Source organism: Colletotrichum orchidophilum (assembly GCF_001831195.1).
Source record: "Colletotrichum orchidophilum strain IMI 309357 chromosome Unknown Scaffold_80.1, whole genome shotgun sequence".
Taxonomy (NCBI): Eukaryota; Fungi; Ascomycota; class Sordariomycetes; order Glomerellales; family Glomerellaceae; genus Colletotrichum; species Colletotrichum orchidophilum.
In genome coordinates, this window is record NW_019173036.1 from 53,208 (window position 1) to 67,074 (window position 13,867).

Sequence of the window (13,867 nt, forward strand, 5' to 3'; positions counted from 1 at the left end):
TTTGAACATGGCCACACAGTTTGATAATGACGCGCGAGTTCAACGGTCTTTTCCGACAGCCTGAAGTGAGCCCGATCGGGTGGCCAAGCGGGCGACGAGGACCTTGAATCTCTCAAGCGTGGCGGTAACTATGCGCAGTGAGTAGTACTGGACAGTAGAACATTGTCCAACTCGACCACATGTGCAGGCATTACCACTGTGACCTCCACGGAGGAATTTCGCATCTTCCTCGTCCATAGTTTCAGCAGCCTGTTCCGGGCAGCCGGGAGGGGGGGTGAACTCGCTGGACCTGACGCGACCGGTTTCCATAACGCTACCTTACATGAGGGAGGGGGGAAAGAAAGGAAGAAATGAGTCGACCTTGGGTACTAAGGTAATACGGGATTGTGGATTCGCGGGGGTGGGGTTTCGTTAGCCTTGCTGATCGTCGTCGTCGATATGTCCGCGTTCATCCAACTTTGCGTACCTTACCTAACCTACCTATGTGTTTCCCATGCGTTGTATCAGCATCGAACAGCTACTTCCCAGATCATTCTGACTCTACAACTTGACATTTCTTGACTCACCTCTTTCTTTCAATACAGAAACATGCCATCTCAAGTTTGCATTGCTACCACACCTTGCACGTCCTTCGTTGCTTTCGTCTTGCCATAACGAGGACCCAGCTTGGGCTCCAAACCGGAAGGAAGGAAAAGTAAGCAAATGGCACGAGGGGCTACCAAGGTGCCCATTAGCTACAGAAATATCTACTCGATTCTTATTGGCCGCCGCAAGCCAGGCAACGCTCTCGCAGAGTCATACTCACGGACCCGACTTGGTTCGATGAGCTGAGCACACGACCTTGCCTGGCTCGACTATGTACAACATGCTGTGAGAGAGGCGGGTAGACGAATCATGATGAGGCTTACGGCGATGAATCATACAAGTACATATCACACATGCATGGACACACATACGCGCGCCCCCCCTCTACATGTGGAGGAAGCCTAGCTAGTTCCTAAGCTCCTCGAGCTAAATCGGACCGCACCAGGCGCGGAGGCTATGCCGTGCCTTCACATCCTCCTCCTTCCTCTTGCTCACCATCCTCCGCCTCAGGAGCCCAGCTTTCATCCACGCCTTCCACGTCCTACCTCGCCTTGCTCACCTACTCGTGAGGCTCTTTGGGCCGGATTCAAGTCCCGGGAGGGGTGGGCGGAAGAGATGTACGTCAGATATACGCCCGGGGCGGGGATGAATTAAAAAGAAGATGAGAAACGGTTGTGAAATGTGACAAGTCAAATGGGGCAGAGGAGACAACAAAAAATAGAGGGAGGAAAGGAAGAAGAGGAGGAAGAAGCGCGCGTATCGTCGTCGTCGTCGTCGACGTCGACGCTAGGCTAGCCTCGGCATAAGAATGATGACCACCACCATTGCACCTGCCTCAAGGTAATTACACCGCCACACACGACCTGTGCTGACCTTGCCTCCTCCACACAGCTCCATCCTCGACGGCTGACCATTTGGCCACGAGCCAAGCATGGAATTCAAGTAGCAAAGGAGGTAAACAAAAAGAAGACATCATGACCGTCCGTCCGGTGAAGAGTCGGGGGTTACGCGAGAAGTGTAGGCCATGAACTTTTTCAGACGGCGTAGAGTGACAAATTGTGATTTGCAAGCACATGCGCAAAGGCGGTGATGAACGGCGCTTCAACTTGACTTCTTCTCAAGAACTTCTCGGACAACAGAGGTTACTCAGACTCACAAGACCGTCATAAAGCCTACTGAATATTCATCCAGCCTAGGCATTCTCAAAAGACCACTGTCACTGACGACGACAAACACCCGATTCTTGACCTCGTGGGCCCTGCACAAGAGAAATAGTAAGCCCAGACTCGAGTGCCCTGCTGATGCTTCCATCACTCCGGCCTAGAAAATAAAATAAAAAAATGTCGAAGAGTGCCCAGACATGGTTCACTTACACACGGGACAGGTAGCATGCCGAATCGGACCAAAACAAGGCAGTAGGACGGAACCACGTCCGTGTCATCCGGCGGTGGCTCACTCATCCATGGCATTGTTAAGCAAGATTGTTGGCGGCGGATGCCTCCCCAGTCGACACCGTAAACTCGCGGGAACTAGCCGGTAAGCCGTCTGGGCAACTTTTACGCCCCTCGGACATGTATCATACGTCGCCACTCACATCAAGAGTCACCAATATGCCAGGGTTTGCCCGTCTTGGGGAGTTTGTTGCAATTGTTTGTATTCTCTTGTGATTGACCTCGAAAGGGTGGGAAAGCAGAGCGGCTGGAGTCGGCCGCTGGCGCAAACAAGGTTGGCTGCGCGCCCGTCCGGGTTGTTCCCTCTTGCCTCTCGTGCATCCCTCTCCTCCTCGGCCTCCAATCTGTCAACCAATAAGGCGACAGCAACTTTAAATACACGCAACGCCGATCCATGAAGGCGTTCGGCCGACTTGCTCCGCCCTCGTCTCTTCCCCATCTCAGATGTAGACAGATCTACCCCGGATGGGATCCGAATAGGGGGCGAAGCAGGTGTCCGTCACATCAGGGTATAATCCTCCAGAGGGTAAGCCACTAAACTCCATACAATTTGGAGTGTAAAACAAAATTAGAGCCAGGTGTATCTTTCCGTAAAACAACCCTTTCCCACATGCGAGAGATGTGGGGGAATTTGGCAGAGCCAAACCCGTATCTTTGAGTATCCGTCCAACGCCACGCTGTAAATGCAAACAGAGCCCAAGCCAAATTCGGCTTGACTCCAAACCGATGAGGCGTTCTATTGCGGATGGTAGTGATAATGGATGATGCGTGTTGCAGTCCATTAATGGGTATTGATGTGTGTCGAAGGGGTTCTTTGTGTGTTGTGTATGTTGTGTTTTTCCATGACTGTTATCGTCGGGGTGGTTGGTGAGAATCGCCGCCGTGTGAGTATGTCTATGATTCTATTATTGTTCGATCTTCATTAAGGCCGTGAGTCGTGATCCGGTGGGCGATATGCCCTGGTATTTTCTTCGTTGTCTACGACTGCTTCCGCAGCCCGCCCCATCTGGGCCTACACCTAAAATGTGCTCCAGTTCCAGTCGCGAGGAACGCTGGCCGCAACCTCGGGGCCCTTGGTGGGCGGGAGCATGCCCGGCATGGTCGGGGCGATGGGGCTCGCGACAATGGGACTCGATGGGGTACCCGACGAGTCGGAGCTCTGGTCGCTGCCGCTGCGGCTGCCGTTACGGCTCTTCCATACCTTAAATTCGGTGAAGCAGTGGAAGCAGGCGCGAGCGAGGGCCCCCCGGGGGTTGTAGTTGCAGTCCTCGTCCAGAGGGATGACTTCGCCAGAATGGGTGCCGCAGAAAATGTTGCCACAACGGCGGCAGTGATGTCGGCGGTTCAAGGCGTTGAATTTGCGCTTGCAAGTCGGGTCGTCGCACATTATGGATTCGGAATCGGGCTGTTGAGATTTTTTGTCAGTACGCGATTGCATAACATGTAGACGAGAACGTCGCAACAGCAGACATACCTTCCAGTGCTTGCGGGTGGGCTCGCCGGCGACGTCGGGGAAGAGCTCAGGGTCCAACTCAAGGTCAATTACCTTGCCGCTGTCGCCGGTGGAGCGGCGCGACAGCTTGGCGCCAAGAACGCTGAAGCCGGGGAGACTGATGAAGCTGCTGTTGGTGCGGCGCAAGCAGAGCAGATCCTCGCCGTCGAGGTCCTCGACCTTGGGTGCTCGCGGCTTCTTGGAGTGGTGCTGGTTCGGGCGGAGGACGGCGGGCACGTAGACGGGGCGCACCGACTCGGTGAGGCACGACTTTGGCGAGGTGGGAGAGCCCTCGTGAGGAGTGCTTAGGGGCGATGTGCGGTTGCGAAAGGGTCGGGGTTGCGGCACGGTTTGGAAGGACTGAGATCGCGTGTGGGTGAAGTGAGGGCGATCCTGAGGGTAGAAGGGGAGGCGCTGCTCAGGGAGGGTAGGCATTATGAGGTCTGTTGCCATTGTGTCGAAGCCGAGGTGAAAATGCTTTGTAGGTATCGTTGGTATGTAAGTGAAGCTTGGCGGTGATAGATGGGGCGCGTCCCAGGTGTTGATGGCGCTCGATTAATGGGATTTGAGGGCGCGTGTAGTTGGTTTCTTCGTAAGAAAAGATGTAGGAGCAACAAATATTTGTTGCGATGGGGTGGTTGGTATTAAAAGAGGAGAACGAAACGTGGCTGCGGTGTCGCGTTTATGTGAGGATGCTTCGTATTCCGCTTGGTATTAGTCGTGGTTCGTAGCGTGTCTAAGAGGGTCGTAGAGGTATGGGTATGTTGGTGTGTTCGCGTTGGTTGACGGTGTAGAGATAACGATGCGCTATGCCACCAAACGAAGCCGTTTTTTTTTTGGCTTGTGAATGTGAGGTGTAAGTGAGGTGAAGATGACCTGATCAGGCGTGGTGAAGGGGAGGCATTCGCAGCAAGATAAAGATGCGTGCGTGCAATGGAGGGGAGCGGATTGGTGAAGTAGTTTGGGCGGGTTGCTTGGGGTCTAAATGGATGGGACGAGACTCGGGGGTGCGGAATGGGAAGAAGGGGGGGCGTGGACAAGAGGACCAGCAGCCTTGAGGGCGATTCAGTCAGATGGAAGGAAGGGGTGTGCTGTGTGCTGTATGCTGTGTGGGCGGTGGGCGGGAAGGGGGGGCAGGATATGCGGGAGCGGGTTCGCTATTAGATTTATTCTTGCGGCAATTGGCGGACATGGTTGCCGGCCGCCTAGCAAGTCAGGAAGAGATGGGACAGAGATGAGAGAGTGACAGAGCAGCCCACGCCCCCTCCAATTTCTCGCTGTCACACACAGTCTTTCCCTTCCTCTCTTTCTCTGTCATTCTCGTCGTCTCTCTCGCCTCTATCCGTACGGATACAACTCTGCACCAATGCGCTGTGGGTGTGAGAGTTGGAGGACGTATACAGGATACACCCTCTTCTGCTCTCTCGGCATGGCTTCCCTTCCTTTTGCTCACCTCATGCAGCATCCCCCCCTCCATCGTCACTTTTGCTTTCTTTGCTGCCCACAACGCTTTGCCTCGCCGTTTCTCTCGTTTCGCTGCAACTTACACCACCGTTGCTGACTTTGAAGTTTTTCTCAACTCCAACACTTGCAGGTCTCAAGCCAACAGCATTGTGACCACCCAATTTACCATAAATCTACAAAGGTCACTGCCGTCCTCGTGGCGAAATCAAGTACGAAGAGGTACGACCATCTCTGGCCACCCGCTCGGAAGTCAGTCGAGGGAGCGCGGTACGGGATCCTGGGACCGCGGAAACGTGAGGCGCAAAGGCGGCGGCCACGATCATCGCGGCGGCGACGGCGGCGACCGCCCTTTCGCACTGCAAGGAATCCCCGTCCTCTTCCCCCTCTCCCCCCTTCCAATTCCGCGCCGTGGTTCCACCTCCCCCAGAAGCCTTCCCAAGAAAGACCGCCAGAGAGAGCCAGAGCCATAGCCAAAAGAGCCCAGAGCCAGAGTAGGCCAAGCGCCTTCTAGCCTGGAAGCGGCTTAGCCACCGTCCTGGTCCTGTCGCCAGGTGGGCAGCGGCCTTCTATCCGGCTCGTGGTTGGCTGAAGAGAGGTCCGAACCCTTGTCTACTTCAGGACGATACCCCGGGCCACTAGGTAAGTCCTTGTCTCGTCCCAACTGCCACCGCAGAATGGATAGCCTCCCGTGCCTCTGGTCGAGGAAGAACGTGTTTCCACAGTGGCTCAAACCATCCTCCGAAAGCACCGTCCAAGCCTCCCGCGGCTTCCTCTCCTTTCCTCCCCTAGCCTCCTCCAGTCTCCTCCTCGTCAGCGTCTTCTTTCTTCCCCTGTCCAGCACGAGCCCCGGCATTGTCTCTGCTCGCTCAGCTTCCGTGCGCTGCCTGCCCATTGTTCCCTCGTCTCGTCTTGTCCGTGACCGTCAACCCATACCCAGTCGAGAAGCAAGGTCCGACGCTGCTTACGGGCTTCGAGAAGAAAAAGAACCCTGAAATGAAGCAGCTTTTCTGTACGTAAGGCAATGGGCTGGCCCACGCCGCTAGCCCACGTCGTTGGATGAAGATCACTGGGAACTTCCTTGACATACGGGGCTGCTCCCGTATATTCAACTCATTCTCCTTCTTCTTGCCGCAGTCAAGCCGCCGCTATCGCGCCCGGGATAGCGAACCTAGCCTTACAAACGGCCTCCGTACCTTCCTCTAAGGTTTAGTGCATAGGAACTCATGGCTCTTTTGCAGAGCTTCTAGACGGACAAGCTCGTGTCATTTGAGGTCACGAGCTTTGACTGCCCCAGGTTCCTAGGTAAGTGACTGGATACGTACCCGGCCCCCTGGGTCTTGACGACGTCAACGAGGCAAAGAGCCAAAGAAAAAGAAAAAAAAAGAAGCAAGTGAACAGGAAGGGGGAAAAAAAGCAATAATACCTCTGTAGCGCCTGTAGCCCGTAAATTAGCGGCGGGCGAGGAAGCTGTCGGGGTAAACCTTTGAGACAAGATGGCCCTCCGAAAACCCACTTCACGTCGCGCTCCCGCCTCGTCACTTTTATTGCCTGTCTGGTACGAACTACAAACTGCTCCAGTCTCCAGCCATTTTTGACACTCCGGAGAAAGACCGCAATATCGCCTTGGCTCTCTCTGGACGATGGCCGGTTCTGTCGTCTGCTTGTAAGTGCCGACAGCTAGAGCATAGGTGACGACGGCTATACGGAGGGGGCAAGTTAAATTTCCCCAACGTAATAGCCGCCTTTGGCTTGGTCCAAGAAGATTCATGTTTATTGCCGCTTTACGATGCGGCTCCTCTTCCACGCTGCGGTTGCTGCGTCGTCACCGCCATGGACGGTGGCCCGGAATACACTGTCCAGGGGCCGTCGGACAGAGACCGATCTAGACTCTGGCTGTGTGCGTGTGTGATTTTTTTTTCTTTTCGGCCGGCTGCCGCTCGTATCGCTTCTACACTCTCATCGACCAGGCCGGCTCATCAACGCATATCGGGATTCACGGATCCATCCTCCACTTCTTCCATGGATGGTGCGGCTCGCCCAGTATGAAGCAGGGGGAAATGAACCGAGAATTCACAGGGACATGGAACTCTCGAACTTATGATTGCTTGTACGTACGCAAAATGCTGACTTGCCAATTCTGTTCTCGAGTGTAACCGTAGGATTGTCCGGAGATGTCTTGCGGCTGCGGTCATTTAACAATTTGCTGGTATCTTATAGCGTTGCTGTGATGAGTAGGTTGATGCTGGTTGTGCTGTTGAACATGTTTTGATCCGGTGATGCTGTTCTCGACAGGAATCCCTCTTTGGTGGCGATCCGCCGTTCCTCCCCTCCCCTCCCGATGCGTGGATGCGTGGATACGTGCACGCATCCATCCATCCGTCCGCAAGTCCATATGCAGGACACCTTATGCGTGTGCACCGCGATAGGCGGGACTCAATCGTCCTATGCGACGTCGGAACGCCTGGTCTGAGTGCCCCTCTTGGTGATGACAGACAGGTCAGATTTGCTGCATGTTAGTCGGTCGTGACCCAGAAGCCAGACCCAAGCACATCAAAGCAAGTTGCATTTCGACTACTACGTACTCTCAACCTCGAACCTGATGCGGGACACAAACGCTCCCCTGCTGCTTCAGCCAAACATTAAATCAGCAGGCGAGTCGTGTGAACCTGGCCTGGACCAAAGATGCAAGAGCTGCCAGACCACTGCGAAGCGCACCGCCTGGCCAGACGTGGAGGGCGGCCGTTACGGGGAAACTCTGAACGGAAGAAAAAGGCGCCAAAACCCACCGCCCATCTGCTCAATTGCTGCATTCGGCCATCTGGCCGGGATCTCTCTGTCTCTCCCTCCCCACATTGTGGGGATTCATCCTCCACTGGCACTGGTCGACAGAGCCAGACGAGCGCTGTTCATTTCCAATCGCCGTGACTCGCTCCCTACTCCGATCTCCAGCCTCCCCAGTCAAGGCTTGTTGCTTGTTGTTCGCCTGGTTGGCACGGTTGACAGTGTCCGTCATTCAAACAATGGATTATAGCTTGTGGTTAAGTGGCTATGATCCAGCCTTCAACACCAATTGTATAATCACCGTGCTGCGGCCTCCGCGTTGATTGATGCCCCATCCTCTTTGCCGGGCTGAAGACGACGTGTCGTCTATCTGTCTGTCTGTCTTGGAGCTGCAGCAACCACAGTAAGCAAGGTTGCTGCGGGGTGTGTGGCACAACGCAACGTCGACGTGCTATTTGCGGAAGCGATTAAACACATGGCAGAGTCTGACAGTCGCGTTTGCGGTGTCGCTGCAACCCGTCAGCTTTGTGGCCGCCGACCGCCGTCCAACGCTTGCAATGTGACGAGAGGCCGTTGACTGACATGCCAAATTTGCCCACAAGTCGCAAGTCGCAAGCGGCTGCATCTTGATGACGAACGCTGGAATATCATGCTCTAGCCTCTGCTCAGCGTTGCTGATCTTGACAGGCTTTGCCGTTGACGCTGCTGCTTCGGGGCCACAAAGCAATCAATCTCCAACCCAATACGTCAGGGTCGCTATTATGGTTCGGATTTCCAATGGCCCAACAGGCTGATCTGGCGTGTCGGCCGAGTGAGAGAGGGACGGGAGTTTGGCTCATTGGTCCCCCGTTGTTTCGTGGCATGAATTCACTCCAACCTTCGCAAAGACTCCGAGATGTACTCTGGAACTCGGGTGCTGTCTCCGAATCCGAGTCATTTTAATCACTGAATATGACGCAGGCAGCGCAACTTCCGATTCTCTGTGATTTCGGCCAATGTCCATCAATTCCTGGAAGAGCAAAGGCCAATCCAGCCACAAATGAAGGATCTGCTTCGAAAACTTGACAAGTGAAAGAAATCGACAGAGGCCGACGTCGACAACCCCACCGCGCCTCGTGTCTGCGAAGAAGCCCCGGAGCTTCAGCAGCGACATGGCACCCTTTGATGGAGATTGAGGGGTCAATGGGCCCTGTGTCTGCATCCGCATCCGTGCAGTGTATCCAAAGCAAAGCACAGCACAGCAACGCGACGCGAAGCTTTCTTTGATGCAGTGGCCAGATGGGTAACTGGGACGGATTGAGAACATCGTGCAGGGAGAGGATCCAGAAGCTTCAGCAAGAGAACTATCCATGTGGAGCTTTCCCACTCCCACGCCCACGATGCTCTGCTCCAAAACATATCCAGAAGCCTGGAGACGATGGCCGTTATTACGGGACCACTTTGGCTTGGCATTTGCAAATAGGTTGCTCGAGGGCCCGCCCGAGACGGCGCTTCAACGCTTGTGGGCGGATTTCTGTGGTACTGAGAGACGTTGCCCTCAAGACAACAGGCTGAACGCTCTGCCGCCTCGCCCGAGCTGTGGATAGGGCTGCGGTGTTCTGTGGCGGGGATCCCAGGTTGGGGCCCAATGGTCTAATGGAGCAGCAGGCAAAACTGCTGCGCAGCATTGACGATGGGGGAAGCCAGTGCAGCTGCAAGCTCCAGCTCCCGCTGCCCACCCCTCTTCCCCTTCTCTTTGCCACAGCCTCGCGACGCCAGTCCGTTCGTTCGCTGTCGCCGAGCGCTAGGACGTAGGAGATGTGTAAAGTCCCCGGAATCTGGCCGACCCCACCACCTCTCCCGTCCTTTCACTGCACCTCGGCGGTTTTCTGGCTGTTGGCTTCGGGTGTCTTCCTCTTCTGACAGCAACATCCGGCCGAGGCTCAATGCCGGCACCGAAAAACCGACGGGGCCTTTGACGGGGAGGCGAAACGCCCCGAGACGAGGCCGCGGTAGCATTGCTGACGGAGTGGAGGATGTGAGAAACGAGCGACAAGGACCAGAATGTGCTCTCTGTCAAACCTGCGCCACTTGTTTCCGTGGCGCCACGAGGGCGAGGGCGAGGGCGACGACGACGACAACAACGCCGCCCAACGGCAGAAGAGAGAGACACCGACATTTCAGTTGCTGGGTTCCTGTTTATCCCTGTAAGATGATAGGGTGACTGAATCGGTCCACTGCCAACTCTGTGCTGTTCGCGGCTGGCAACAGCAAGATTCGATAGGTTTTTTGCATGCAGTGGTGGATACTCCAACTGCAAAGCGAGCGATAGGCTTGGAATGTTGGGGTAGGCACAGATACATCAAACAGGATACGTCCAAGAATGGAAAAAAAAAAAAAAAAAAAAAAAAAAAAAAAAACAATAGATAAGGTTTTTTCGTGCAGGGGTGGGTACAACAAATGAAAAACGAGAGAAAGGGATGGAAAGTTGGGATAGAGAAAAAAAAAAAAAAAAAGAAAAATAAAAAAAAAAAAAAAAAAAAAAAAAAAAAAAAAAAAAAAAGGAATTCTCCATGAGGCTCGGTGCTGCCCGGTGGCTGTCCGTCCCCCTTTGCCCAATGGCACGGTCGGTGGCCGGGAGAAGGAAGTCCAGGATCCCAGGGCAGCCGTTTCGCCGCTTCAGAGATGATCCCTACATGTAAATGGCTCACGTGTGAGCGACGTGGTGTTCCCCGGATTGAGGTTCAAATGAGACATGTCGTCGTTACATAGTAGACGAGCCTCAGCTATCTCCCGAGGGTCCTTTGAAAAACCAGGGCATCGTTGGTTTCATCGATAACAGAATCAGGTGAGGCTATCCGAGGGGACGGGACCGGATCGGATATGGGCGTTGTGGATTGTCGGTGAGTTTTGGATTGGGGTCGCATCGGCAGTGATCTTCGCGCCCAGGAGGGCGGGCAGCCAAGCAGACGACGGCAATCGCAAGATGTGAAATGTGAGGCCCGTTTGTCGGGGGACTGTTTCGTGGAGGCACGAGGCAGAGCGAGAGAAAGGCCATGCAAATCTGCGAGCGGTCGTCAGGCCAGAGAGACAGAGACGACACGCAAAAAGAAGAACCGTTTCGCTGGGAGGCACGGAGGCTGAATGAGCCCGGTGGTTGTGGTTCCTAGGTACCTACAAGACAATGGAAGGGAGCGGCACCAGATGGGATGTGGGGAGGAGCGAATCGAGATAACGGACCACTTTTTTTGCAAGGGAAAGCACTGACGCGCCTTCCCCAATCAAGTATCCTTGCAGCATGCCATGCTTCGGCATCCCTGCCATTAATCAATCGATGCAGGGTCCTCATCGCCCATTGGCTGTCGTGCTTGCGCTGTTATCATCAGTCGCTGATTGGTCGCTTACTCAATTCCTGGTGATGCACTCTTGCCTCAGGCCCAAGCGTAAAGGTAGGGCGTGCGGCGTTGACCTCGGGGGTGTGCGGGGAACCAGTTCCAATTCCGGGTCCTGTATCCGCACATGGTAGAGGCGTGCCGCGGGCTGGCAAACGCCTGGCGAGCGAATGGACAGCTGGCGTATGCAGGGCGTGCGACATGTGACGTCGAACCTGCCGGCATCCCTCGTCGGCGCAGTCGGTGACGGGTTGCTCACCGCCTAGTGACATTCCAACTTTACAACGAATCGCTTTACAGCTGGCGCATTCGCTGTTGCTTTTTCTCCAATACCACCTTATCCCGGCCGGGGGGTCTGATCATTGATGCCGCCCGAAAATGTGTTTGGAAGTTGCTATCTATCGCTTTCCGGCATGGCGGAGGTTCATCCGTCCATAATCTGAATGTGCAGCCCGTATCCCCGGGCCCCGAATATGGCAATTGAGAGACAGGAGAGATTGCTGACGACGGGACGACAGTAGCCTGAAGTTCTGAACGGATAACACCCCCCCAAAGATCCCCCCAAAGGCTCAAACCGACACCGATGCCAACGATGCCAACGACGGCAATGTTGAGGAGGTTCACCGGCCGTTCCATGTCGAGATGGTATTGCCGCCGCCGTCGATCCGTGCAACAACCCGTCCCCTTCGCGTAAACTGCGCCGCCCGGGTCGATCTGCTGCCCAACCAACTTCCCCCAGGCTCTGAGGTAAGGGCGACAGGGCCCGCGTTCCCAAACGTTCCCAACTTCCGCGACGTTCAAGGGGGATTCCCATGATCGTCCGCGCGGGAAGGGAAGGAATGTGTGCGTGAGACGGAAGCGCCAGCTCCATGCTAGCAACTTCCCCGCGGAGACGCTCAGTCCCAAATTCCCAATTTGACCTCGCCCTCCAAACCCTCTCTGGCCGTCTAAAATGAACCCTGCCACCGGCATGACGCCCGGCTGGCCCGCGCTATCTTACCCGACACCGGTCGCACCGGCCGGAAGTCTAGAGTGAGAGCCTCGCCCCCTTTTCCATTGTGAATATCTCCTTCTTTCCTTTATTTGGGCTTGGCACCCCCGGCGAGGGTGCGCAAATCCTAAGAAACGCCAATGACGTATCTGACGTATCGGAAGGTTGCTCTTCTTCCGCTCTAGGAAGGCTGACACGGGATCGCTTTCGTGGTACGGACACATCGAGATCAAACAATGGTTGTCTTCCCAATGGTTCCCACGCCGGCCCCCCTTTTCTCCCAACTCCATCTCTTTCAGGCCTTTCAGCCTATTTCACTGACTCAACATGCTTGACAATTGACGACGGGAGGACAAGCAGAAAATCCCGCGATTGTCGGTTCTGTAATGTTTGGTCCTCGCAAACATGACGTCTGTGCCGCGAATAAGCTAAAGACAGCTAGTTGCGGTCTTTGCTGGTCAGGATAACCCCCGGACGGAACATGGCAAGGATCTGTCAAGACTGATATCGACGGTCGAGGACAAACATCTACCAAAATCTTGGAAGAATTGACGCACAGAACTATTTTGTTCCCTCTAGCTTTGTTCGGGCCATTATCAGAACCTGACAAGCTGATGCTCGACATATTTTGATTGGTCTGCTGCTAAAGCATTGTTGCTGATTGCCTGAGCGCAAGTGACGGGCAGGTATCCGTAGCTGAGGTAGGATTCCCTCATGGAAGCGCTAAACTATGATAACGGAAGTCCCGTCCGCAGCAAATTAAGGTTCATCTAATGCCTCGTGTTTCTCTCTCTGTGTGTGTGCACGTCCGGAACCAGTTAAGAATGTCTGACTCTGAAATGAGCAACTCCGTCAAAGGCCAACCAAGGTTGTATACCAGACCCATGGAAACTGTGACCTTGCCCTGTTGTGCTTGCAGCTTGCTTGGTCTCTAAAACGAATCAAATCTTGCTTGTCAACTTCAGTGAATTCGTAAGGCTTTTGAAGTCGAACTCGAGACCAGTGTCCGTATACCAGGCTGTATAGTCAGTCTCTCTTTCCTAGGTCAAGATCCTTGTCCCTAGTCACTGAGTAGTCTTTACTCTGCTGTGATTACGCATGGGGATGGGATGAATGAGGGGTCAATAACGAACATGCTAATAGTAGGACCCATCACGCCCTGTGCACCTGGGGCTATCCACGTTCTGAAGACGGTTATCCCGTTTGCCTGTTAGGCAGATAGGAAAGCCGCTATAGGGAGCGGTCAGAGAGGGATCCAGGCGTCAGTGCGGTAGAGATTGTCAGCGCGAAAGAAATGACGAGGGAAGAATTAAGAGGCTAGGTCCTGTCAGGCATTGAACACATGTATTGAGGAAATTGAAGTAGTGGTGGAGAAGGGGTAGTCGCCGTTGCAGCGTTGATGTGAAAGGCGGATCACAACACGATGTGTCCTGAGAAACTAGCAAATTTCGAAACGACCCTGTTGTCATGCGGCAGCATCGGGCTGCTGAACCTGCGGCAGGAAATGCGTGGACCCTCGTTGTCGTCAACTCCAATTGACATCCCTCGAAACGGGAGATGAAAGGCCAAGAGCTCCTGAGGTTTACCTTGGAAAGTGCTCCATGCTCCGCGTCTATCTTTACTGCGGAAGTCTGTAAGTTGTCGAGGGAAACCAAAACTTTGAGTTGTCCCAACCTCTGAGGTCTATCTTGAACGATGTGTTGGCTGGGAGTTGATTGAGTCTGAGACCGAC

General features: G+C 54.4%; 5 protein-coding genes across 5 annotated transcripts; 2 read left to right on the forward strand and 3 right to left on the reverse strand.

Moving 5' to 3' along the window:
• Positions 1–3,054: 3,054 nt before the first annotated feature.
• On the reverse strand, positions 3,055–3,981 carry CORC01_09042 (FYVE zinc finger; the record flags this gene model as incomplete). Its single annotated transcript, XM_022620672.1, has 2 exons — positions 3,055–3,441; positions 3,511–3,981. The coding sequence occupies 2 exons, from the start codon at positions 3,979–3,981 to the stop codon at positions 3,055–3,057; spliced, it is 858 nt and encodes a 285-aa protein (XP_022472771.1).
• Positions 3,982–5,515: 1,534 nt separating this feature from the next.
• CORC01_09043 (uncharacterized protein) lies at positions 5,516–5,845 on the reverse strand (the record flags this gene model as incomplete). The annotated part of the gene is made up of 1 exon (XM_022620673.1): positions 5,516–5,845. The coding sequence occupies one exon, from the start codon at positions 5,843–5,845 to the stop codon at positions 5,516–5,518; it is 330 nt and encodes a 109-aa protein (XP_022472772.1).
• A 933-nt stretch (positions 5,846–6,778) lies between these two features.
• Positions 6,779–7,509, forward strand: CORC01_09044 (uncharacterized protein; the record flags this gene model as incomplete). The annotated part of the gene is made up of 2 exons (XM_022620674.1): positions 6,779–6,889; positions 7,285–7,509. The coding sequence occupies 2 exons, from the start codon at positions 6,779–6,781 to the stop codon at positions 7,507–7,509; spliced, it is 336 nt and encodes a 111-aa protein (XP_022472773.1).
• A 1,896-nt stretch (positions 7,510–9,405) lies between these two features.
• Positions 9,406–9,771, reverse strand: CORC01_09045 (uncharacterized protein; the record flags this gene model as incomplete). Its single annotated transcript, XM_022620675.1, has 1 exon — positions 9,406–9,771. One exon carries the CDS (start codon positions 9,769–9,771, stop codon positions 9,406–9,408), a length of 366 nt encoding a protein of 121 aa, XP_022472774.1.
• A 1,543-nt stretch (positions 9,772–11,314) lies between these two features.
• CORC01_09046 (uncharacterized protein) lies at positions 11,315–11,960 on the forward strand (the record flags this gene model as incomplete). Its single annotated transcript, XM_022620676.1, has 2 exons — positions 11,315–11,383; positions 11,700–11,960. 2 exons carry the CDS (start codon positions 11,315–11,317, stop codon positions 11,958–11,960), a joined length of 330 nt encoding a protein of 109 aa, XP_022472775.1.
• Between the last annotated feature and the right edge of the window lie 1,907 nt (positions 11,961–13,867).